Below are 25,502 nucleotides of genomic sequence, written 5' to 3'. Positions count from 1 at the left end.
ATTAAGACAGCTTTACTCTTGATAACTTCAATGGTCTTGATTTCCCACTGAATGACCAAACTATTTTGAATATTAAAATATTCATTCACTCTATTCACTTGAAAGTACACAGACATGCTATTATATCACGCTTTAGCTGAAATTATAGCCTGCAGTCTGACTTTGTATACTCTCAGATGTGATGGCCTCAAATACGTCAGAAGGTAGTGAAAAAGATGTAAATTCTGCTGGACACTTTGCATTACAACATAGTAGCTTCTGTGTACGTCTCCTCCTTCAGCAATGCAGGGTGACAGAGAAATTGGCCACATCTTCCTGATGCCTTAATTTGGTGGCTCCCCTGCAGGGATGTCTTTATCCTGCAGTGCCACAGGGATGTGCTGGGGTAAAGATCAACATCCCAATACCCTAGCAGACATGTTGAGTTTTTGTTAGATCCAAGACATTGAAAGTGGCAGTCAAATCCTTCCCCTCTTTTTCTATTCATTACTTTTTATGTGCCATCTGGGCTGAAAATTATGTACTTGAAAGCTAACCTTTTATTCCAAACTGGAGAGTGCGACAACAAATAGAGCATGTAGATAGAATTACAGTCCTTTATACTCTCATACAGATTCATGAAGCTCAAGTAATGAATCTTGAAGCAGAAAACTAAATCCAGTCATTTGCATAGAATGACTGTTCCCTTGTATTCTGGGTATTGTTTTGATAAGGTTTTTGTCTTCTCCAGGGGTTGCTATCAAAGTGGAGTAGCTTGCTACACATTGAAACCAAAGTAATCTTGCTGTAATGGTTTGACTTTGAAATAATTTAAGAATACCGTTGTCAACAGAACTGCTGCCAATGTTGTGTCCAGAGTTATGTAACAAAACAGAGCGACATACAAGGTCCTGTCAGCTACACGTGTAGTGAAGTTTTGCACCAGTCACAGTGCCAGACAAGGAGAGAGAATGTCTCCCTTCCTGCTCCTTTCCCACACTTCAGACTTCTATGTAATGTCAGTTCGGAAATGCAGCGCACGACTACGTGTACATGGGGAAGAAAGGGTCAAGGAACCAAGTCATGGTCTCCTGCTTCATGCCCAAGTCTTTCACCCATGTCTTTCAATTGCTTTGAACTTTTACTTTGGGTGTGCCTTATCTTAAAACTGAAGTAGGGTGGGAGGAAGAAACCTTATGAAGTTGAGTCACTCCTCCTACTGAGATTGGTATCTTTGAACTGAGAATGTTCATATCATAATTGTAAGTGTATTAGTCATGACGCCCCTTCTTCAATCTGGAGTATTATCCTTACTGAATGTTCTCCTTTAGGGATCTTCGAAGCATGTTCTGAATAACTTTCCAACTGTTAATACCCGGCAGACAAAGAAATTCCAGGAACCCTTTGGTCAGTAGCAGTGGAGCATGTTTATGTAAGCACTTGTCATTTTTGGACAGTAATCATCACCAAAGTATAGCCCTTCAAAAATGTGGAGTCCGGCATTGTTGGTGCCACAAGTTGGTATCGTCTTGCCCACAGCCACTTTTGTCAGTCTGTGCCCCAGGCTACACCCCACTTAGCTGACTCAGCCGACCTGAACCAGCCTACCCCTGCAGGGTTTTAGTCACAGACTTTGTGCCTTTTCTCCAGTATTTGTACCAGACCAGCATTCACGATATGCAGTGTTTTATTGAACTTTGAAGGAAATGTATATCCTAAAGCATATTTGCACAAAGATGATGCTGATCAATTCTCACAGAAAAGTGATACTGAATAACTGATCAGTTTTCCTGCGGAGCTTTTGATAAAAAGTGGTCGGTGATAAAGTGTACAATGTGTATATAGTAATGATAGTTGGATGAGAATCATCACCAAATGATGACTCTAAAGAGGCACCTATAGATTCTTTTGCTTCTTTTAAAATACACATACAGGGCACAAAGCCGATGGCTTTTGTAGTGTAAAACAGTAATGTTGATCCTTTGATCCAGAAAATTTTTCTCTTTGTAAATCCTCCATAATTGATCCCCACGGGAGTTTGCACCCGACAATTGAAAAGGCACAAATTTAGGAATGTACTTTGAGATCCTTCTAATTTCAGGGACATTTTTCAGTGTAGACTAGAAGTCTACAATATGTGCTGTGGTTTGGCGTCTTTCATACCATGATTGCCTCTTACTAACCTTCCCCTTAGGCAAATGTGTCAAATGAAAGGACAGCCTTACTTGAAGGTCTGAAGAGCAACACTAGCCAATTATCCAGCCCTCATGCCAAGTATAATATCCCTATGTATAAGTCTTTCTATTTGGCCCATGACATTGTACAGATGAAGCCCGTACGCTCAGGTACAAACTTCAGAAATTACGTACCTCCCTTCCCTGCCCCGCCCCTTCGTCATCATTCTGCCCAATTGGCCCCTGGCACTGTCCATATAAGGGCAGGTTGTTGTTACACAGGTCGGTGCTGATTGGTGGAAGGGTGACTGAGCATCATTATCTCTGTTACTCACCCCAGGTTATATACCTTGTCACCCTGCCTGCGTTTTAGTGGGTGTTATCGCATGCTGGTGTTGACATCAATTTGGCACTCTTATGGTCCAGTCTCAGTACGTTACGGCAAAGTTTACCCATTGGATGTGACTAGGTATAAGGGGGAGTCATCTGTTAGTCAACAGCTTGCTGCGTGTGGTCAAGTCTAGTTTTGAGGACTGCAAGCCAGGGGAAAGTTGGACTGTCCTGGATGTGAAACGTGGTGGTCTGACAGGTTGCTGAGGGTACGAGACAACCATCTCGGCTATTTGTATACTCTTCCCTCTGGATGTGTGGTTTTCTTGAAAGGTCTGAGCGTCTCCAAACAACTTTTGGTCGACTTTTCCACTTGGAGGATCAGCTTGGAGTTCACTCGAGGTGGTTGTTACTGTCAGCAGAAGTGTGAATTGAGTGAAGGACTGTAAATATCGTAAACATGCCCCTCTGTGTGACTTGCAGTCTCAGACTTTCAAGTCAACCAAAGTGGTGATATTTATTAGGTGGATTAATGAACTTGTGGAATAGTGAGAAGTTCAACGTGTGGAGCCCACAGTTTGTTTGGATAAAGTTGAGTGTGCTCTCGTGTGTGGAGCGCTGGGGAATGCTCTCTTTCAAGCAGAAAAAGGTAATTTGTGTTGCCCCCTACAGTCGCTGTCAGGCTCCATTTCAAGCTTTTCCTAAAGTAATGGCTTCATTCAGGGAAGCACAAACAGTTTAAGTCTTGGAAGGACAGGACTTGTATTGTGCTCCTCCTTTCTTCAGATCCAAATACTGGAACTGCCATAAACACGACACGGTCATGTGTATGTTGGCTATACTCGTGCTGGCATGTGGCGTTACAGCGATACACGTCACGGCTCAGAGCACCACCAGGGATCTGTATCGCTCCGGCAGTGGACATTTGAGTGCCGAGGGCTGCACTTGTAACTTCCTCACGTACGGCAGGGACAACCAGCAAGCCTGTTCACAGTCACAGCACAAGGGACCAGGTGACGGTGAGGAGGATGACAGTGACTTAAAGAGGCAGTTCAGAAATCTGCAGAGGAGGTTTGGAGGTGTTGAGACTCGTGTATACGAGGTGCAGACCAAGCAGTTTGATCTAGAGAAAAAATTGCTGAATGATAGTTTGCACACCAAAGACTTGGAGATACACCTCCATGAAGAGTTGGGTCTGTTCCGTTCTGAGGTCCAGAGGCTAAAGCTGGAACACCAAGACACAATAATCAAGTATCTGAACACTTCCGTGGCACTGGAGAAGCAGAAGCACAGTAGCTCCAGTGATCAGGGCTACTCCAGCGGGGACAGCGTAGATTTGACACAATCCATCGCTGACCTTGACAACAAGGTTGGGTCTTTACAGCTCCAGCTGCATTCACTGGAGACAAAGTTGGACGCTCTGAGCAAACTTTACTCCTCGGGAGAGATTGTGGCGCTGAACGATGAGCAGGGACGACAGGTAAGATTTGTCTCAGTCACAATACATGTACATGTAGGATCGTATTACAACTGTAGAAGTTTTACTACTGTAAATGCAGAAATGTTCGCGGTGGATTAATGTTCGCGGTTTTCACGGTGACCACTATACCTCGAAATTAAATCCACCGCGAACATTTTTCTATTGTGGTATTAGACTGCAGTCTTTGGTGTAACAGCGAACTTAAATCCACCGCGAAAAGTCCTTTTTCCCGCTACCGCGAAATTAAATCCCCGCGAACTTAAATGCATTTACAGTATGCTCCTGTTAGTGGTCTGTCAAAGATGTAGCTTTTGCAGATAGAAGGTTGTTTGAAAGTTTGGTAGAAAGTTTTAAGATATAGAGCATTTGACCTGGACTCTGCAAATAACAAACTTAGAAATATGTCTTCCTGTTATCTTCGGTTACTACTGTAACAGAAGTTTTTCAATACTCCCTATTAGTAAGAATTTTCTAGTAAAACATTGCAGACCTTATCTGTGTTGCACAGGGGGGTAAATTCAAAAAGTTGACATATAGGTTGCATGTCATTAGTACACAAGTGTTGTTATCAGTGTCAGACAAAAATGCACAATGAAAAATGTAACGGAAGTTACAATGTAATTTGTTTCTCCTCACAGGGTCGTAAACTAATCAGCCTGGAGAATCGAATAGTTGAGCTGGAGAAAATTGTAGAACAGCAGTCTGCACAGTTAAGACAGGTGAGTCAAGCCAAAATACTTAGAAAATCATGAATATTTTTAGCAATACGACAATCCCTCTTACAGTGTTCAGTACATAGTGTCTGTTCCTAGCCTCCACCAGGCTCAGTGGATCAGTGGTCTAATAGTAGAAATTGGACAGAGTCAATAGCACGCTAGGGGAGTCAGCCGTCCAGAGGACTTATTTCCTCACCGCTGCCGGGCAATACTCTTAGGCCAAATAACTCCTACTAGGCTTTATTCCTAACATGGCCAAAGTCCCCTATTTCTTTTCGGCCAGGTGGGAGTCTGGTAGAGACTAGTCTGTCCCAATCCAAGTTTTAATGTGTCAGACTTTTCAAGTCCTAATCAAGATAATTGCAGATGTTTTCGAAGGTTCAAAGTTCAACACATGTAACAAAACTACCTTTCATAAAGAGTTTGAAAAGACTGTAAAATTACATTGTCCCTTTTCTACATCACTGCACACAATGATAATCTCATGATAGTCCATTTTCCAACAGTCCCCTAATGAAAACAACACAGCCTTTGAGCATGGTAATCCTCAAGATACCTGTTGTGAAAGAAAATTGCATTCCTTATACTACATTATGTTGAAGATAAATGCCCAGGTAATGCTGTGTAGTCTGTAATGTTAAAGTAAACACACTCAGACATGCATGTGGGTTGTATCCCTCCAATGAAATAGGAACCCTATGTATCACCAAGCTATTTTGTAGTCAATATTGCTGAAGAGATTGCAAGTTAAGGAATATTTTCAGTCAGGGTGACAACTGGTAAACACAAATGTTGCTTGGGCTTGTGCTAAGATAGTTTAATCTACTATAAAAATAGTATAATTGAACAGGGGCAAATTGTCATCATCTGAGGCAAATAGCTGGAGTAAAATTGACTGAAAAACTAAATGTGATCAGTCGTTTCAAAACATTTGAAAACAGCACTGCAACATTTTCAGTTGAAGTAATTTTTTCAGCTGAAGCAATAGTTTCAGTACCCTGAAAATGTAGCCAGTACACTCAAACAAGGTTAAGCTTAAGGTGTCCTGAAGCTTTGATATGGTTTTTAAACTAAACAAAGTGCACATCCTGCCTTATAAACCATGCCGAGGATTCAGTTCTCATCACTGGAAAGGTCATGTGTGTTGATGGGATTAGAACCCAGGACCTCGGGTAAATCCCAGCAGGAAATTTCTTGTAGACTGTTCTGTAATGTGCCTTAAAAGCTCTGCTGGTTAGATTATGTGCAAGTTCTGGTACCTCCCCTGTTGTTAACAGTTAGCAGCTGAGAGATTATAGATGTCTTGTAGTTAGAAGAGGTCAAAGTGGCGGCAGGGTGAAGATTGATAACTACAGTGCTCTTCTGACCTTGGTGATTTACTCAAAAGTTTGTACCCTTTCTCATTTAAGTAGCCCAGTGCATGGTTGTGATGTTCGTTGGATTGACCGAAGGAGGCCATTTAATAAAAAAAAAGGTTGTGCTGTGAATTTAAGAAAGTTATTACCTGTTGAGGGAAGATCATTGTTTGCAGTTGTATAGAATTGGAAGCAAGAAATTATTTTGATGTTACCAACTTAGAGCACATGCATATGGATTCAGCTTTAACTTGACATTATGATAACCGGCATTCATTTTCCAATCAAGATTCTGGATACCTGAATGTCAGGAAAGAAATACTTTTTATGGATGATCATGATGTACTAACTTAACGGTAAAGTCCATGCAAAATGAAGCACAATGTAAAATACAGTCCTATCTAGGTGAGAGGTAACTGTTGTGTTCAGTGGCAGTCAGCAAGGATATATGTCTACATGAAGTATCCATATCTGTAGATACTCCTGGATATGCATCAACTTTTTGCAGCACTATTACACTAATGTACAGTGTGTACTCTCTTGTTCCACTTTTGTAGATAATGGGTTTCTTACATTGTGACCAAGAAAAACATCACCTTGGTGTGCCATTAAATTCTAGCTTATTGAGTTGAAAACCTGTAATGAGTACAAAATGGTAAAGATTGCATTTGTTGTCTGCATGTTTTTCAACACCGAGACAACTAAATAAGTGCATTACACACCCTGGCATTATGTAGGGAGTAACAGGCTGGAATGTCAAAATTGTGTCTAGGGAAATGAGAATATTGGAGAAGATAAGAACTTGTCCTGTGATTGTCTCCAGTTGAAAGATGTGGTCTAAGTAAGAAAGATAATCGCAGATGAAACTGAACAAAGAGACCAACATGCGAAGCCGTATGTTTTCCCCTGTGTTCCTATCACATCTGCACTAAATCTGGACAGTCCCTCCCCTGAAATTAGCACCTCCTTCAATTAGATAATTTAAAGGCCTTGCAGTTACTGTTGAAGATTACTGTAACACTGATAGGAATGTAGATAACAGATACAGCAGGTCTAATCATGGTCATCTGATAGATCAGTTATCTAGGTGATGGGCTCAAATGAATCAGAACAGGACACAGACAGATCAAGGTGCTTCGATTTGTGTCCTGTTCTTTATGCTTCAATTCAACATCTTTTTGCAATGTGCTGTAGCATTGACATGCACAGGCATCCAGTGCACCTGGTATGACTGTATGCAAGCAGCAATGTTGAATTTATACATTTGCAAAACAGTTGCATCTTTGACTGTGCACACACAAATTCTAGCAAGCACTGCTTCAAGTTTAATATGCTACTAGTCTGGAAGTGATGTCATAGCAGTGACCTCATGATTAAACTTGTGACATCATCAAGTTTGTACTGGTATCAGTAAGCTTCAACAATCTTAAACCATCCTGTAAAGCAAAAGCCATTTCTGTTGTTGTGTGTCTTGACCAATACAAAAGGTGCATCATATATACCATACTGCAATGTACAGTAATGTACTGTACATTCTATTTTCCGGGTGTTCATGACGTGTACAATACACCATCATCTTTTGGTCTGATAACACTGGACAGACCTCAAGTTGTAACATCAAAAGGTTAACACAAGTGAAAGATGGCATGACGATTCTTGCACCCAGTCCACGCAGGTTAAACCCCTGTCGGACGGGCTTCATTGTGCCTCGGCACGTTACTGCAAAACGCTTGCACGGGTCAGGGGAGGAGGCATGGCTGGCACGTCCCACACAATGGGCAGCCGTCCCTACACCTGCCCGCCGGGTCAGAAGGCTGCGAGGCAGGCCTAGATGTAGCGTAATTGTGCAGAAATCCATGCTTGCAATGCTGTCCTGCAGGCTGGCAGGCCTGGTCAGGGGACACTCACCACAATCCAACCTTTGTGAACCTCCATTCTTAACATTGTTCTCGGCATAAACAAAATATGGAAATGAAATGGTTTATTGTTGTTGGTGTCCTGAAATTGGAGCAAGACACACTCAGATTTCAGTGTCTCTAAATTTGTTGTCTGTAATTATGGTAAATTGTCTTAATCATCATTAATCACTTTCATTAGTTGCATTGTATCAATAACATGGTCTTTGGGCTTTTGTCCATATATAACAGTCGCTTTAGATTATTTTGTGTGCCGGTTGCAAAAAAAACAAGGGAAAAATACTGAATCAGATGCAGGTTGAGCAAGTTGACATTTGAAAGCACACCTGGTCCAGTATCAGAATGTACATTTATGTCCAGGTTCTTACTAAAGAATACAATCAAAGAAGAATTTGCCCATCCCACATCAGCTATCTGCTAGCAGCAAAATGTTGTACTTAATCATTATGTTATCACAACATAAAGCAGTACCCATATTTATATTCCAGTAATTATGTGTGTGTCATTTTAATGTAAAGCAGTACCCATATTTTTAAACTCCCCAGCTAGCAGATCTGATGAAATGTATAGTCTTTGCAGTCTGTTGTGAAAGTTACTATGTTCCTGTCATGGAAACAGTGATATGAAAGGAACTTGATATCAATTGCTTAGCAAAGTGAAAACAGGCAGCAAGCCATTTGATTAAAAATTGCTTGCAAATATTAACTTTCAATGGAGTGTACTTATGAATGTCTCAAAGTTTCCGATCGCAGGAAATTAGTTTTCCACCCTCAGGCTTAGATCAGTCACAGCCTTATATATACTGACTGACTTTTTCATAGCAACAAGACTAGCCAGAGAACACCAAGTTGCAACTATTGTGCCTCATGACTTAAGATAACATAAAACTTGTATCTCTGCCAGAACAACAATAAAATCAGATGGAGTATTTCTTTTGAGTCATTTAGCTTGGAAAAAGATTACTTTCTCCAATGAAATTTCACTTCTTCAGAACATATCGCTTTCTCCAAAACTGGATTTAATTGCATTTTTGCACTGTACTGTGTAATATGGTAGCAAAGGTTGCAAAATAACCTTACTTGTAAGTGATCGTTGAAGTTATATAAATGTATATATTATGTGTGTTTGAACACAAATTGGAAACTTGACATCAGATTGTGTATGTGTTTGCAGGTTCAATACAATGTGACATTAGAATGTGCATGTGTTTGCAGGTTCGGTACAATGTGACACTATAATCTGTATTCTGTATGTGTTTGCAGGTACGGTACAATGTGACCACAGTAGCAGCAGTATCCCCCCATGTGGAGGGTAGGGAGGTGGGGAAGGCTCTGGAGGAGCAGGTGAATGCACAGGCTGAGCAGCTGGAGAAGCTGAACCAGATAAACGAGAAGCTGATCGTGAGGCTGAGGGACATTACAGACTCCTACTCTAGAAACAATTCAGGTGAGTCCTTATCACATTTTCAAACTCAGCACCATGACCACAGAACCAGGGCTGTCTCCAGGAACATCTTGGGACAGAAATTTCCTTGTTGAGAATAAAATAAATCATACCAAAAAATACCATCTGTCAAAAAAATCTGAACTTCAGTGTGCTTTATAAGTTTTAATGACAGATGAGGTACCAAACAAGGAGTGGGACAAAAAAGATTTCTCCTTAAATACAACATATACATAATTATTGTATAATATTATGTACAAGTATGTGCACTAGTATACAACCAGCTTGATCATAAATAGCCACAATCTACATTTTTGTATGTTTCCAAAAGTTGTAATGAAAAGTGCAGACACATTTGACCATTTGTGTCACCAACCTTTTTTCTCCTCAAGGGGGGCAAAAGATGGGTTTGTCACCCAACAACAGAAAAATTCAGCTGCAATGATGTGAAAGCAGGGAGTCTCCCTTTGCTTTGTTTTCCTTGTCATTTATTTTTAAATTCCGTAAGTCAAAACCAGACATTCCAATTAAATCAGTCAGCACTCTTTATGCAATACCTAGTTTTGGTGTCTATGAACCAGTGTTTCCATAGTCTTTACTATATTCAGTTCTTCAAGCCTCAGGTGTAAGGAAGCACAAAAGTGTTTGTGTACCTAAGTGCCATGTAGTGTGTTGTAGTGTGACTGATGGGCTTGTAGGTCAGACAAAAACGTTAGCTCGATTGTGTCCAAATACCAAGAATACTTAGGTGGAGATCAAAGTGGACTTCGGTTTGTCAGGCAACATTTCTTTGAAATTTTAAACTCTGATCTGTAAATGTATTTAAGACTAATGTATAAATCCCCAAATTTGAACTTCAGGATATTATATTTCTGCTTCAGTGACATTGTATGTGAGCCATGACCTTCAGGAAGTCAGAGTTGAGCATGCTACTTAGGTGTGGTTCATGTGTCAGCATAATTGTACGGTTCCAAGATAAAACCTATCATTTATTTGAGAAGAATGTTTCTACTCGTGTTTTGGCAACACACATGTCCAAAGTCATTAACATGTCTCACCCATAACCTGGAGAGCCCTGGTGAAAAGAGAAGTGTCCATCCTAAAGATTCCTCATACATTTGTACAGGGTTATTTTTATCATAGAACTGAAGAAGATAGATAAAGGGTACCAGAATAGGTCTTAAAATTCTAAACAGACATGTTTGTCCCCTGCACTGTAACCTTTTGAAGAGCTATGTTTGTCTTAAAGGTTTGGGAGGGGCTGATTCCAAAGGAAACAGTGCTCTAAAGAAATTGAAGGGAGTGTCTGTAGACTTTTGTAGACAACAGTGCAGATATAATGGACTAAGTTACTCGCAAGCATTCATTTTGCAAAAAGCATATTGGAGAGAAACTTTAACAATAGGCTCAGTGGCAATTGTCTGAAGTTGAAATGCCAGGATACAGGTGTGCAGAAGTTTTGAGTAATTACACGGACTAGTGTCATCTTACAATACTGTGGGTAAGTATGTCATGTCATGTCAAATGTTAGCTCAGATACCTGCAGAAGGTAGTCTGTCATTATATCTGAGCCATATGCTTATTACTTTCAAGTTAATGTAAGAGCGATAACAAGATGGGTTGGACAGACATGTCAATGTTTGGTAGGGAGACAGGCCTTATAATAATGGAAGAATTCAGAGTAGATTTTATAAACTACATGTAGGGACAACTTGAGTCTACTAGTATTTTCTATTCTGAAAACTTTAGATGTTGCTGCGATAGCATTTAGTCTGAGTCAACACATTTATATTAAACAAACAAGCAAAAGTTTATTTTTTACCAGTTTTTGTAAAGTACTTTTTATGAAACGGTTGTAGAGTTTTGTTGGTGAGGAACGTAAGTCATTTTGATAGCTTTAAAGACATCTACTCATTAAATCAATGCCCTCAGACAGATAGAGTACTTTAGGTACCATTGAGTTTAGAGACTCTATGGTAAGGGATGAGTCAGTGTTAGCCCTTTGGGATGTCCATCCTTTGTACAGGAGACAAGAGACATGAAACATATACCAGGTGAAGTAACTGACCCCAGGGTCCACAAAACAATGTCATGCAGGGACAGGTTGGCTCATCACTAATTCATTTGGTCAAAGAAGTGATGACCACATCAGTATTCTATACTTAACATAATAACATGTACATTGTAAGATCAAGGAGGTTAAAGAAAGAGTGATTCTTTAACCTCCTTGGTAAGATGTATGCTGTAGTGTGGTCAAGACAAATGATGACAAACTTTTAGGTGATCTAACATAGTCTTGATCAGGTGAAAATGTAGGGTAAATTGAAGTTGCCTAGGACTTATATTTTCTCTTTGTTATTAAAAATTCTGTATTGTAACTGTACAATGTACATTTTGTATAAGATAATTATAGAAGGACAAATCTGATAGCATCACTTAGTCTTGTATCATTTGAAAAGAACACTTTTTATTGTTCGAAATTCATGATCTTCTAGTTCTGTTGTAAAATGATTAGAAACAGAAGATGTGACATTGAATAGGCTCCTGTTACAGTTTTTGGTCAGGTATGAAACATAATCATGATCTCAAGAGACAAACATGCTACCCAGCTGTACTTAGCATAATTGATCAGCACTTCATCATATATACATGAAGCAATTATTGTAATGATCTTATGTTGCATTAATACGTCATACTCTGTCAGACTTGGTAATGAGGTCAGGGGATCAACTTCTTTTCCCTTGGATTCCTAGAACTTACATGTACTTCTAACTGTCTGTAACTTGCACCTTAAGAAATACATCTGATTAGTCACATAATTCAACTGTAACATCTATTTTTGTTGTGTCTGCAAAGGGTTTGAAATAGGTTTCAAGTTCATTTATTTATTTTTGCAATGTCAGCTCTTTTTAGTCATTGTGTCACATCATCCAATATGAAAAGTTTCCTACATCTAGGCAAGAGCTAAGTCTTGTCTTTGTTATTTGTATAGATTCAGAACTGTTATGGAAGGGTGTCTTGATTCTGACAATGTTTATTGCTTTACTAAGGAATGACAGTATCACAGTAACCGAACCTCCCCTCAAAAGCTTCTATGTATTTGTATAGATGACTGACTGTCTTAATTCTGATCCCGGAACCTCCCTGATGAAAATTTTCTGTTCAGGTTTGATCCTTTATGTAAACATTATTGAAGTTTGCCCAGTCTAACTGGATGCCACATGCATGTGTTCGGAATATTGTGTATGTAAATGAAACCCCTGGTGTTAAGTTCACCTTACCAACCTTCTTATTAGCTATAGGAGGATGCATAAAAGAACTTTCAAACTTCACTAGAAAGATCACTGTTGTGTGTGTTTAGTGTGACACAGGTTATTTCAGCAAATTTTAAAACACCCCTCAACTACAGGGTACGTTTTTAATCTCCTGGCAGACAATCCTGACTGGCTCTTCTCTCCTCACTTTTAATGCCATCCTCACCCCCTGTTGATGTCAACAAGCCACCATTAAAATTACCTGCTAGGCTAATGAGATAACACAGTTGTGATACAGCCACTTGACTTTTAAGTTAATTGCAAAATTATTTTGACAGGCTATGGTCAAATGGACTGTCTTTAAGTTTCCCAGGTCTCTATCACTGGAAATCATTTTTCATTATAATAAGACTTTACAGAAGACCTTGTCCAAATGAATGATATAAATCAAGCTCAGTGAAAATCTGCAGAAGGATAGATATAATGATGCCAGTAGAATGAATCTAACTGAACTGTGAGTTAAACTTTAAAGTCAGTGAGTCATGTTTGAGATGATCTCAGTAACACAGTCATCCCACATAGCTGAATGTCTACCTCAGTCTGGATCTGCAACACATACATGTAGCACAATGGCATGGCTGGGCCATTGTACCTGACTCTCTGTGCAAACAAACAGTGCTTAGGCACATGTAAGTCATGTCTGACTCAGTGGCCAAACATCATCCTGCCTTCTGACTGAGGTGTTTACCGGTGCTTCCAATGGGAGGATTAGCATCAAACACGCACACACCTGTCAGAGATGTTTAGGGTGTGGGATGCACATTTTGTATACTTTTGAGTTTGAGTGTAGAAAGGCATTTCAGAGTATCATTTCAACAGAGTGAAGTTCTCATCTTTTACAACTTGTTGAAACTGCAGCCTATAGCAAATTGACATTCAATAGGTGAAAATGACTAATGGGCGTTTGACATATTTTGCCAGTTATTGTTGAAGTTGTGCAGTATGGACTTATGCCCAGTCTGCTATATATAGTAGCACAATGATGTACATGTTGGCAGGGAGAGGGAAGGGGAATGCGGTATGTCCCCTGATCGCCTGAATGAGGAAGGATTTAATATGGAAGATCTCCAGCAGGGAAAATTGTCAGTCATCAGGTCACTTCCCATCTCCTGTCCTTTGATCTGGAGCCAAAACTCATAAACCATTTTGATACTTCTTGTGACATTCATTTATGGATAGAATGTTTTCATAACATGTTTTTCTTGTCACTATTTCAATAAAATGGTTAGATATCCAAAATTACAATTTTCTTAAGGTTATCTGTCATTCCTTGGACGCTGCAGCTGTCTGCAAAATTCAACTGACTGAATGTGCATTGAAAGCTCCATTTAAGGGCATCTTGATATGAGGCAACCAAAGAAATGTCAATATGTCATTCAAGATGTTGTAAATTATTTCACAAGAAACTTGTACTCCTCCCTTCCTTATCTGTGCTGTAAAGGGTCTTTATTCAGCACAAATGTTTTCTATATCACACTGGGACATCGTGGTTCCTCTGGTTTGGAACAGTCTAGTGTTTTCTCATTTGTGGTTTAGCTCCAGAGCCGGTGCAGTTCTTTGAAGCCTTTGTTAGAATTTATCAAGAGGAGACAATCAGCATATTGGTCCCCTGTATGGCTGCGCTTGTTTGCTAATTTCTGGCTGTTGGTAGCCTCTGGTGCAGTCATTATCTGTCTGAATGAACAGACTGAAGATAACAGATGAATCACAAGACATTGTCTGTGTGGAGACACAAAAGTTGTGGAAAATTGCACTTGTTTTAGTCTTTTAGAACTAGTACTGTTAACGTTACTGCACTTTGACTTTAAGGAAACACCAGTGACAAAAGCAAACTAAAAGACAAACAGTTCCATGGGTTTTGTATCATAACTTGTAACCTTGTGATTTGATAGAAGACATGATATGTGTCTGTTTGTAATACTAATAGTACCATAATCATATAAGATGCGGCAGTGCCAGATTGCCAGTGATGTCAGTATACAGTGTAGTAAAAAACATGAGAGCGGGGTTCCTCGTAAGCTGTGATGGGGTGTCAATTTTCTTAAACTTGTAAGGAGATCATGAGTGATCATACCATGCTGTTTTGCTATTACATACAAATGTACCTTTAAATGTATGCAATTGTTGGGACTTTATTCTAAAGATGCCATTAATCTATTGATTTAATGGCTTACTATCAAGATCGTAAAAAAGGTACAGTTACTGTATGGTTTTCAAAGGTCAAAGTAAGGAACCTTCTTGATAATTACAGAATAATTCTACCATTCTTAAGTAAATAACCCGAGGGAAAGTGACCTATGATGTGACAGACTACCACTGTGCTCATGCTTTTGATCATTACTGTCTTTGATGTGCAGCTTGCGATACTTTCATCACAGTAAAGCAAGTAAAGGAAAGGAAAGGTTACTGTCTGGATTTTTAATTAAGGTACCAGAAAGAAATTTAAAAGTTACCTAAAGTATCAAAAAATTTAATGCAACTTTGAAGATGGTATTAATTTTTCATGATGGTCATTAACTCAAGGTACTTAACAAACATTACAGCTGCTTTTATATTCCAAATTACCCAGATTGATTCAATAGAAGCTATGCTGAAGGCAAAGTGTTGAGTCCAAGACAAAAGAATTCCACCAACGCAGAGCCTTTGTCTGATGATGGGGTTTGTGGGGTAAACAATTTACAGCCGTGAGCCATAACCGGGGGTCATTCCACCTCGCTACCTGCTGACAGGGGGAGCAATTACCCATCATGCACCCCTGCTGGGATGTAACGACCACATTATCTCACATCTTAACGAGGAGAAAAATATCCATGTATGATAAGAGTTATTAAAGATTCAGATTAATTGATCATGGATTCAACAATGTACCAAATTGTTTTTAAATAATAAAGACCACTATGATCATTTCAGCTCTATGGAAAATTGTCACAATGTAAGTCAGAATATGATAGCTTTATGTATCTCAACTTGCTTGTAGTGCAACTTAATGATGATTGATTTCTTCATTAAGAAGTACTGTATTATGTAGCACTACGACTGATGTGAATCCATTCTCAAATGATATAAATGTATTTGCATACATGTAAGTTCTGAGTTGCACATTCAACTATTACAGAAATGCACATTAAGCTACCTAAAATATCATGGTGACAAGGTTTATTCTAAGCCTAGTATCCACATATAAAGACTATTCATTGTGGTAGAAAGGTCTACAAAATGAAGAATTTTGATCTACATGTATTTACATTAAAAAGTAGAGAGTCTGAGTAAGATTCTAATGCTGTTTTTTTCCCATTTTGGTGTAGGAAATATCCGTGACTGTTACGACCTGTACCAGCGAGGTTACAGACTGAACCATGTGTACACCATCCCAGAGGACCCGTACCTGAAGACCCCAGCCATCCCTGTGTACTGTGACATGAAGACAGCTGAGGGGGGATGGACTGTACTGCAGAGGAGGTTTGACGGGTAAGACTTCTAGGCAACATTCATGTCCTACGGTTTATTGTTCACTTCTTTTCAGTGTGAGGCTTTGAGCCTAGGTAAATTCTGTCAATGATTCTCTTGTGTATCATCCTTGTACAATCATCCTTAATCTCTAAAGCTGTGACGTAATGAGTTAGGATGGGAAAGAATGCACAGTTGTTTGAAATTATAAGATTGATAAAGAAACTGATCACAAGGCTTTTTGAAAAAGTTCAAACTACACTTAAGAGTTGATTCACTATACGAATATTTCGACCGACTTCTCCACTCTTGGTCAGGCATCTGACAATGCAATATGGATGAGCCTTCATGCTGAAACTGAGTCTTGTTCTTTTAGGTCGGTGAGTTTCGCTCGCAGCTGGACCGACTACAAGAATGGTTTTGGCCGAGTTACGGGCGAATACTGGCTGGGTCTGAACCAGATCTACCGTCTCAGCAACCAGGGACACTACAAGCTCCGAGTGGACCTGGAGGATTGGGAAGGGAACAAGGCGTACGCCATCTACTCCTCTTTCCGAGTCTGTGAGGACAGCGAGGATTTCATGCTGAAGCTCGGTGGCTACTCCGGTACAGCCGGGGACTCCATGAGTATGAACAATGGACGGGCGTTCACCACCAAGGACAGGGACAATGATGCCATGGAGGGGAACTGTGCACAGAGAGATGGGGGAGGGGGATGGTGGTATGGCTCGTGTAGTCACTCCCTACTCAATGGGAAATACCAGCGGAGAGGGGAGTCAGCCAGCTGGCAGGGCATCGTGTGGTGGGATTGGAAGGGAGCGTTCTACTCCTTAAAGTCGGTGTCAATGAAGATCAGACCAGTTTGAACCAGTTCAGACCAGATCAAACAGGCAATGGAGCCCAGTTTGGACTGGCATCAACTGGAGGAGACTGCTTTGATCTGAGTGGAAAGTAAACCTATCTGGGTTTACAACAGACTGTCAGAGGAACATGGCATAGTTTCAGTGTATATATTGGCTGGTCTTCAATAAATAGATGGTCCCTTTTTCCTTTGACACTTGAGGTGATGTAAAAGCTCTACTGCCATAAAAGCGATGATGTTTTTTTAGTTATTACAGTGTTATGTGGAGGATTATGACTACCATATCCAGATTTGTAAAAAAAAAAGATAGAAACATGCATGTTGATAGTTCCATGATCTGTTTGTGTTCAGGAAGTCAGTGTGAGTGCCCTTTATCAGTTACAGATAGTAGATATTACATGCCAGTTTGTTTCAGAAACCTTGCAGTTGTACATAAAGATCACCAAAGCCAGTCTAGTAGTAAACATTGGCAGTATATTACCAACCATCAGCATATGTACAGAACTTATTTAAATCCAGACTTGTCAGTCTGGAAGCTAGAAGCATGTTTCTTTGTACTATGTAACGTTACCAGTAGCATGCCATGTTATGTCAGTCTGTAGCATTAGAATGCAGACCTTATTTTTTCAGTGACACCAGGTGTGCCACACCTGTCAATGTTATGCCTGTTTCAGGGTACTATCTGAATTCCACATTTGCAAAATCAAATCAAAGAATACTTGTGTAATCAATGATTCACAGGAAACAGCAAGCAATGTCTTGTTTTGACTGAGAAATTTGTTGGAAATGTGCGTCCAAATGCTGAAAGATTTTTTTTGTGGTCATCAGAAAACAATTATTGTATGTTTACAAATCCTTCAGAGAAGGTTAACAAATGTGGTTTTCAGGTTGTGTAATATATTTTTCATACTTTTATACATGTGAATATGAATAATTATACATATTGCCTTTCGCCTTTTTGTTATAATGTTGAGTCAAGGCTTAGTGAGTTTTATCATGTGTTCCTGATGTCCAGGATTTATGAAGTAGATTTGATCTGTAAAGTTAACACAGTGCAACTGTGTATGTATATCAATATATTGTACACAATATCCAATTTGAGATAAGGATGATGGCTGTTTCCTATATGACGGAGAACTTGACTTTGTAACTTACCTTAGGGAGGAACACTGTGTTGGCATTTCATGCAAGTGTAGCATAAAAAAACATATTTAATCATGTCATCTACCTCTGGGTATTGTCATATACAAGACATTTTGTATCAACGTATTCCATGTACCTGAAAAAAAAGCAGCTATATTAAAGGTATAAAAAAAAAACCATTTCTGAATCAACCATTTTTTCTATTTATCAATGAATTTATGTGTGATAAAAGACATAGGCTGTCATCTATGGCATTGAACTTGGAAATGACAGTCACTTCAAAAGTTGAACATGACTTTCTGAAGATGACTGGAGATGAGGGTTGTTGATTTCAATGCTTTCGGTATTGTGATAGAAGATCTCTCTTTCCAAGTCTTTCAAACACAGCTGTATAGATGGCTGGAAGTGGGGACAAAGTAATCATCATTGCACGAGTCCTGTGTGTCCAACATGTCACTAAACATTCCACATCTTCATTTCTTATTGATCAGGTGGATAAAATCAGTACATACTCACAGGTGTGTGATACACCCATGGCCTATAGAGGGACATTTCCTTAAGGTTTAGCCACAGCTATATGTGAAGAAGCATAGGTGAGCTAGCAGGTCGGACCACAGTTTATCCCTATTGTTTACAGTTGGTTTGGCCATCTTCCAGTTAGTGCAGACGTTCAGTGACAAAAGAGGTTGAACCTTACATAGAAGAAAAACATACAGTACAAAATGTAGCTTGTGTATATGCATGGTTTGTTTCTAAGTCAGACATTATCTTCTATGCATTATGAACGTTATAGGATTGGGACTTTTAACTGCGTTATATCCTTTTGTCTCAGCTATTTACAATCATTTCTACTTCATTCTTCAACTGTCTCGTAAATTATTGCTTATCTCCAGTCCATTACACTGATAATATCTTTTCTCTCAGAATAGCAAATTGATAGAAAGTTAGTTCATGGACCCTGTAAAAGTTTTTTTTTCCTTGGGCATGCTGCTTGCAGACACTGTTAATGATCATGGGCCACCCACATGTTCTTTACCCAGCATTGGTTATGGGAAACCAACAGCTGATATCTTCCATTTTACTTTGTGTTGGAAGTTACATGTATTTGATCAACAGATAAGTAGTTGGTTGGTCCATTAGTTGTTTGATTGATCAATAGATGAAGCTGGCCATCTTCCAGGTAGTCACTGTTAAGAGCAAATTTAATGTCAGGGTCAACATCAGGGGCTTAGCTGGCCTGTTGGCAGGAACAAGAAATGAATGTCTTTATACAGAAATTATGCTCATGTTTTAAAAACATTTTGTGTGTTTTCTTGTGTTTTACATTATACTTCCTCACTCACTCACTATCCATACTTCAGTCTCATAAAACTGCCCAGCTAGGCACAGTGGTTTGAAAATGTGACCCTGTCATTGGCTGAACAAGATTACTGTCTTGGAGATTTTAGTATGACCTTTTAGCTTGAGTATTCCAATAAGAATTAAGACATTTGATATTTTACTGTCCCCTCGAGGACTGGAAGCAATAAGTTGTTCCGGCGCAGTAAAGCCTTCCTTTTCAGGTGCTAAAACATGTTAAACACACTCCACTACAGAAGTACACTGGTGCACTGTCCAAACAGGACTGTTGGGTCACTCTTCAACTTTCACCTTTGGGCCACACAGCTGCACACCTGGATTACCACAGATAGACAATCAGTCTCTCAGCTGTAAATCTTAATGTTTGTGAAACGTTTAGCAATCAGTGCTCTACAATTAGTAAAGTACAATGTAAATGGTACAACAGTTTTGTTAACTATTTGTTTCTGTAGATGTTCTAAACTTTTGGCTAGTGCATCTAAACATTCATCAGTAGGTGTAAACGTCCTAAAGATGGTCACTAAAGTTAACGATTTATTTAGAGAAGTTACAGAAGTCTTAAGAACCAGTCTCTTCCTCATCTGGCACACTGTGTGCCCCATGCAGGGCCCCTTAAATATGGCGCAGCATGTCCCATTATATGCTGACCTAATTTTATGGAGGTAACGTTAATCAAAGTAGACAGCGCACTTTCAATAACTCAATATACTGTTTTCAGCCATGTTTATAGAAAGGAATGATAACATTGTAATATCCTGCTGAGATTGTTTACATTTAGAGTAAGAAGTACTACACATGATAAATCAGATTTATGTATCCTGTCTAACTTTATCCCTAAAATGTTTTCAGAGACCTTAACTAACCTTTTGTTCCAAATGAAAAGGCCCTAATGGCAGCTTTGCTCTTCATTGGTTCAACTTTGAATAGTCCAACATTTTGTTTAACTTTGTTAAAATAAGGAAATTTATAAGGTAAAGTCTTACACTTGTCAGGGGACATGGACATCCTTTAGCATCCTCTGAGGTTGACAGCAGGATAGTAAAATGTTTAATAAGTATCCTTCCTAGTAGGATGTGGAACAGTGCAGCTTTTGTGTGCGACTGTGGACAGGGTTCCAGTTGATAAAGTCAAAAGCCGGCTGTGGACCACCCCTGGTGGCTGCCAGCTCACCTTGAACCAGACCGTAACCTTTGTCTAACCTTAGAACTTGACTGCTTCAGTCCTAACTGATGTTGTCGTCCATACAGCACTGTGTTTACAGATGGTGAAAGGATGGAATTTATAGAATCTTAAGTAGAAGGCGCAAAAACTGACAGTCTAAGCTCCAGACATTCTTAGTACATTGATCTACGTGTCTACAACTCTACTCCTCCCCCTGCCTAAGGATGGGAATGTTGGGACCCTAAGCCTCCTTTCCTACACGCTATACAACACCTGCTCTAGATATTAAGTATGATTGTATCTCCAGCCTGAGAAGTAGAGTATGTGGGGCAGGACAACCTCAAGCCATTCATCCACACTTACGCCACATCTTCAGAAAAGACGCTGTAGCTGCATGTTCTCCGTATAGGAACTTTATTCGAACAAGTACACAACAAACATGTTTCACCATTTCCTCAGTGTTATGGGCTCAAATGAGCATAGTTCAGCTTGTCCTTGCTTGTATAGACCAGGTGCATAGCGCCCTATATCACCTGAGAAGGACATGCTTCACAGGGTAGTAGACATTTAGAAATATGTTAAAGATATTTTGTTGGTTACTCTGGATATCAGATAACTCAATCATCTTGTGAGCTATCTGCCCATTAGTCTGTGTAACACAAACTCCGCTGTCCAGGGCTGTAGGGGACCGGCAGATGTTTGGCGGGCTGCTATAAGCGAGATTTAACCAGGCTATCTGCCCATCATCTTAAAATGAGTGTGAAGTGTGAATTGCCTCTCGTGTTAATAACACTCTATCATTGTGTTGATGACAATTTCATATATTATGTATATCCATGATTTATGTCTTTGTCTGATTGTCTTTTAGCTATTTGGGTTATTAGTTTTAATGTGTAACACGTGATTGCTCATGTTATTGTGTAAGATCTGATATCAGTAAGGTTATATAACACATACATTAAGCAGCACTGTCTAAGGTTACATATTTACCATATCTTAATAGAGGAGTTGTTCTTTTCTATTGATGTTAACACCATTAAAAGGACAAGGCCAACTGGAAGACAAGTCAGTCAGTGTGTGTCGAAGTCTTTTTTCTCCACTAAGCTATCCCATAACTACCTGTAGGATTTTGGAGATCGGAAGTTTGAGGACTCCCCGCCAATCTTGGTCAAGGGTCATCAGATAGGGAAAAGTTAATCATCCCAGCAAAGGCCTGGATTTACCCTGAAGGTTATTACCAGATGGCACTGAGAGGTATTCAGCTCCAGAGGGAGTAAACATTCTCTGGGAACAGCTTTATGAAATATGCTGAGTCAATGGCTACCAACCGTCAATATGTAAAGTGATGTAGAAGTTGATAGTGTTTCTTTCTTTGGGTCTAGCCAACTAGTCCTCAAGTCTTTTGTGGTTAGACCTTGGAGACCACAAACAGGCCAGACCAGGTCAGTACAACACAAGTGAGAGGAGGGTGTAGTAGAGGTCATTAGATAGATCAAGAGATTACTATTGTTGAAGAAGACTTAAGATAGCAGAAAGTCTAGTACTTGTTGGTGTACTTTGATCTGGAGTGGTCTATACAATAAGATAGCAATCAGTCACTTTGAAAATCACTCAAGGCCTTGAGAATTATTAGTGGAAACACTCTGTGCCTTCCTAACCTTTAGAATATCAAAGTTCACTGTTTTGAATAACAAGAACGCAATACATTTCCCTTGGGTGCCCCCTTGTGGACGTGTGTTGAACTACAGTAGCCTTGACTTGGTGCCCTCTCAGCAGGAGATGGATAAACAGCTGATGACATTACATGTACATGGGCTGGTTGTCATGCTCATTAGTGCGCACTTACACTGGAGGTGGCCTACTCATGAGTTAACCATGACAGTGTTAGCCTTTTGCTATCTGTAAAACCTGTTTGAGACTGATAATGTGCACTGTAAAGACTGCTTGTTGAGACTAATGACAGACACAGGAAAATGACAATTGTCTCTGAAACACATCATCAAAATTTGTACATATTGTTCCAAGTTTTTTTTGCCTGCACAGTGCACAACCTACATTTACATTGTGCTTACTACAACAAGTATGTCACATCTGGAATATGAAAATAAATGTTTTAGTGGAAATTGTCAGTAGCCCCTGAGGTCACATCTTATCTATGATCCTTTTTTGCAGCATGAGATACAGTAAAAATATCTTCGTGTTAACCAAATTGCTCTCCTGTACCCCCACAGTACGCCATGTCCGTAAAGACGAGAAGCGTTACTACGAGGACCTGCTTCAGTACAGCCGTGAGCACCTGCTGCTGTACCCGTACCACCTGTCTGACATCATGGTGAAGGGTCTGCGCATCACCCCCTTCTCCTACTACCTCAGGATCATGGAGGACACCATGGCCAACGAGAAGAGCTACGACTCCCTGCCCAACTTCACTGCTGCTGACTGTGAGTTACAAATTGGGACTGTCTATACGTGAAGAAATGAATGAATTTTATTGCATTACAATGGTACACGGTACGATATATGGCAACAACTCTTACACATAGTACAAAATAAAGGTACAGAGTTAAACTTCAAATGTGTCAAATATATGCTTCAAATGTTTCATTCATAGCTAACAGTGCACAATTGTAAAAATGTCCTGGAATACATGATTTTTGAACAGATGTGCATGGCTCCACATTAAGTTGTCCTAATTTTTTATATCATTTTGACAGGTCTGCGGTTGATGGGCATAGGCAGAAACCAGTACATTGATCTGATGAACCAGTGTCGCTCATCAAAGGTAGAGTGGTGCTGACTTGTCTGAAAAGAGTAGGGAAGTTGTCTGGCAACAATACTAACATTGCATTATGATAAAAGAAGTATATGTGTCTTAAATGGTGATTTTTTTATATTGAAAAAAAGGAAAATTTCTCATTTCATGACCTTGTAACTACCTGTGAAATGGTGTTCTTATAAATACATCAGGAGTGATGCAACACCTGTACTTTGGATTCTCCTCTAGCTTGCATATGATTTGTTTAAGTCAATGTTATTTTTCTTTGTAGAAATTTTTCCGGAGAAAGCCCATCAGGGACCTGTTGCCGACCACCCCAGTGGACATCAGCCTGGAGCCCTGGTGGATCTCTCAGGCTGGGTACATCACAGAGGACGACATCAAGGTAGGCTGGGTGTGCCTCACAGGTACATGTATGGTACAGATATGGAGCTTACATCACAGGATGACATCAAGGTAGGCTGGGTGTACCTCACAGGTACATGTATGGTACAGATATGGAGCTTACATCACAGGATGACATCAAGGTAGGCTGGGTGTACCTCACAGGTACATGTATGGTACAGATATGGAGTTTACATCACAGAGGACGACATCAAGGTAGGCTGGGTGTACCACTCAGGTACATGTATGGTACAGATATGGAGTTTACATCACAGAGGACGACATCAAGGTAGGCTGGGTGTACCACTCAGGTACATGTATGGTACAGATATGGAGTTTACATAACAGAGGACGACATCAAGGTAGGCTGGGTGTACCTCACTGGTACATGTATGGTACAGATATGGAGTTTACATCACAGAGGATGACATCAAGGTAGGCTGGGTGTTCCTCACAGGTACATGTATGGTACAGATATGGAGCTTACATCACAGAGGATGACATCAAGGTAGGCTGGGTGTACCTCACAGGTACATGTATGGTACAGATATGGAGCTTACATCACAGGATGACATCAAGGTAGGCTGGGTGTGCCTCACAGGTACATGTATGGTACAGATATGGAGTTTACATCACAGAGGACGACATCAAGGTAGGCTGGGTGTACCTCACAGGTACATGTATGGTACAGGTATGGAGTTTACATCACAGAGGACGACATCAAGGTAGGCTGGGTGTACCTCACAGGTACATGTATGGTACAGAAATGGAGCTTACATCACAGGATGACATCAAGGTAGGCTGGGTGTGCCTCACAGGTACATGTATGGTACAGATATGGAGCTTACATCACAGAGGATGACATCAAGCAAGGTAGGCTGGGTGTACCACTCAGGTACATGTATGGTACAGATATGGAGTTTACATCACAGAGGACGACATCAAGGTAGGCTGGGTATGCCTCACAGGTACATGTATGGTACAGGTATGGAGTTTACATCACAGAGGACGACATCAAGGTAGGCTGGGTGTACCTCACAGGTACATGTATGGTACAGAAATGGAGCTTACATCACAGGATGACATCAAGGTAGGCTGGGTGTGCCTCACAGGTACATGTATGGTACAGATATGGAGCTTACATCACAGAGGATGACATCAAGCAAGGTAGGCTGGGTGTACCACTCAGGTACATGTATGGTACAGATATGGAGTTTACATCACAGAGGACGACATCAAGGTAGGCTGGGTGTACCACTCAGGTACATGTATGGTACAGATATGGAGTTTACATCACAGAGGACGACATCAAGGTAGGCTGGGTGTGCCTCACAGGTACATGTATGGTACAGGTATGGAGTTTACATCACAGAGGACGACATCAAGGTAGGCTGGGTGTGCCTCACAGGTACATGTATGGTACAGGTATGGAGTTTACATCACAGAGGACGACATCAAGGTAGGCTGGGTGTGCCTCACAGGTACATGTATGGTACAGATATGGAGTTTACATCACAGAGGACGACATCAAGGTAGGCTGGGTGTGCCTCACAGGTACATGTATGGTACAGATAAGGAGCTTATATCACAGAGGACGACATCAAGGTAGGCTGGGTGTACCTCACAGGTACGTGTACATGTATGGTACAGATATGGAGCTTAC

The 25,502-nt window shown here is 40.2% G+C and overlaps 2 protein-coding genes across 2 annotated transcripts in view; both read left to right on the top strand.

Moving 5' to 3' along the window:
• Window positions 1–25,502, top strand: part of LOC118409085 (protein FAM91A1-like) — a 39,051-nt gene that overhangs the window by 4,228 nt on the left and 9,321 nt on the right. The window contains exons 3-5 of the mRNA XM_035809950.1: window positions 22,911–23,120; window positions 23,394–23,461; window positions 23,727–23,840. Coding sequence (XP_035665843.1) covers window positions 22,911–23,120; window positions 23,394–23,461; window positions 23,727–23,840 — 392 coding nt within the window. The remainder of the gene's footprint in view (window positions 1–22,910; window positions 23,121–23,393; window positions 23,462–23,726; window positions 23,841–25,502) is intronic.
• LOC118408406 (angiopoietin-related protein 7-like) lies at window positions 1,798–17,329 on the top strand. Its single transcript, XM_035809215.1, has 5 exons — window positions 1,798–3,963; window positions 4,602–4,682; window positions 9,213–9,396; window positions 16,013–16,175; window positions 16,531–17,329. Exons 1-5 carry the CDS (start codon window positions 3,307–3,309, stop codon window positions 17,018–17,020), a joined length of 1,575 nt encoding a protein of 524 aa, XP_035665108.1. The 5' UTR covers window positions 1,798–3,306; the 3' UTR covers window positions 17,021–17,329.

The sequence above is a fragment of the Branchiostoma floridae genome, chromosome 2 (genome assembly GCF_000003815.2).
Source record: "Branchiostoma floridae strain S238N-H82 chromosome 2, Bfl_VNyyK, whole genome shotgun sequence".
Lineage (NCBI taxonomy): Eukaryota > Metazoa > Chordata > Leptocardii > Amphioxiformes > Branchiostomatidae > Branchiostoma > Branchiostoma floridae.
This window is presented reverse-complemented; position numbering and strand designations above follow the sequence as displayed.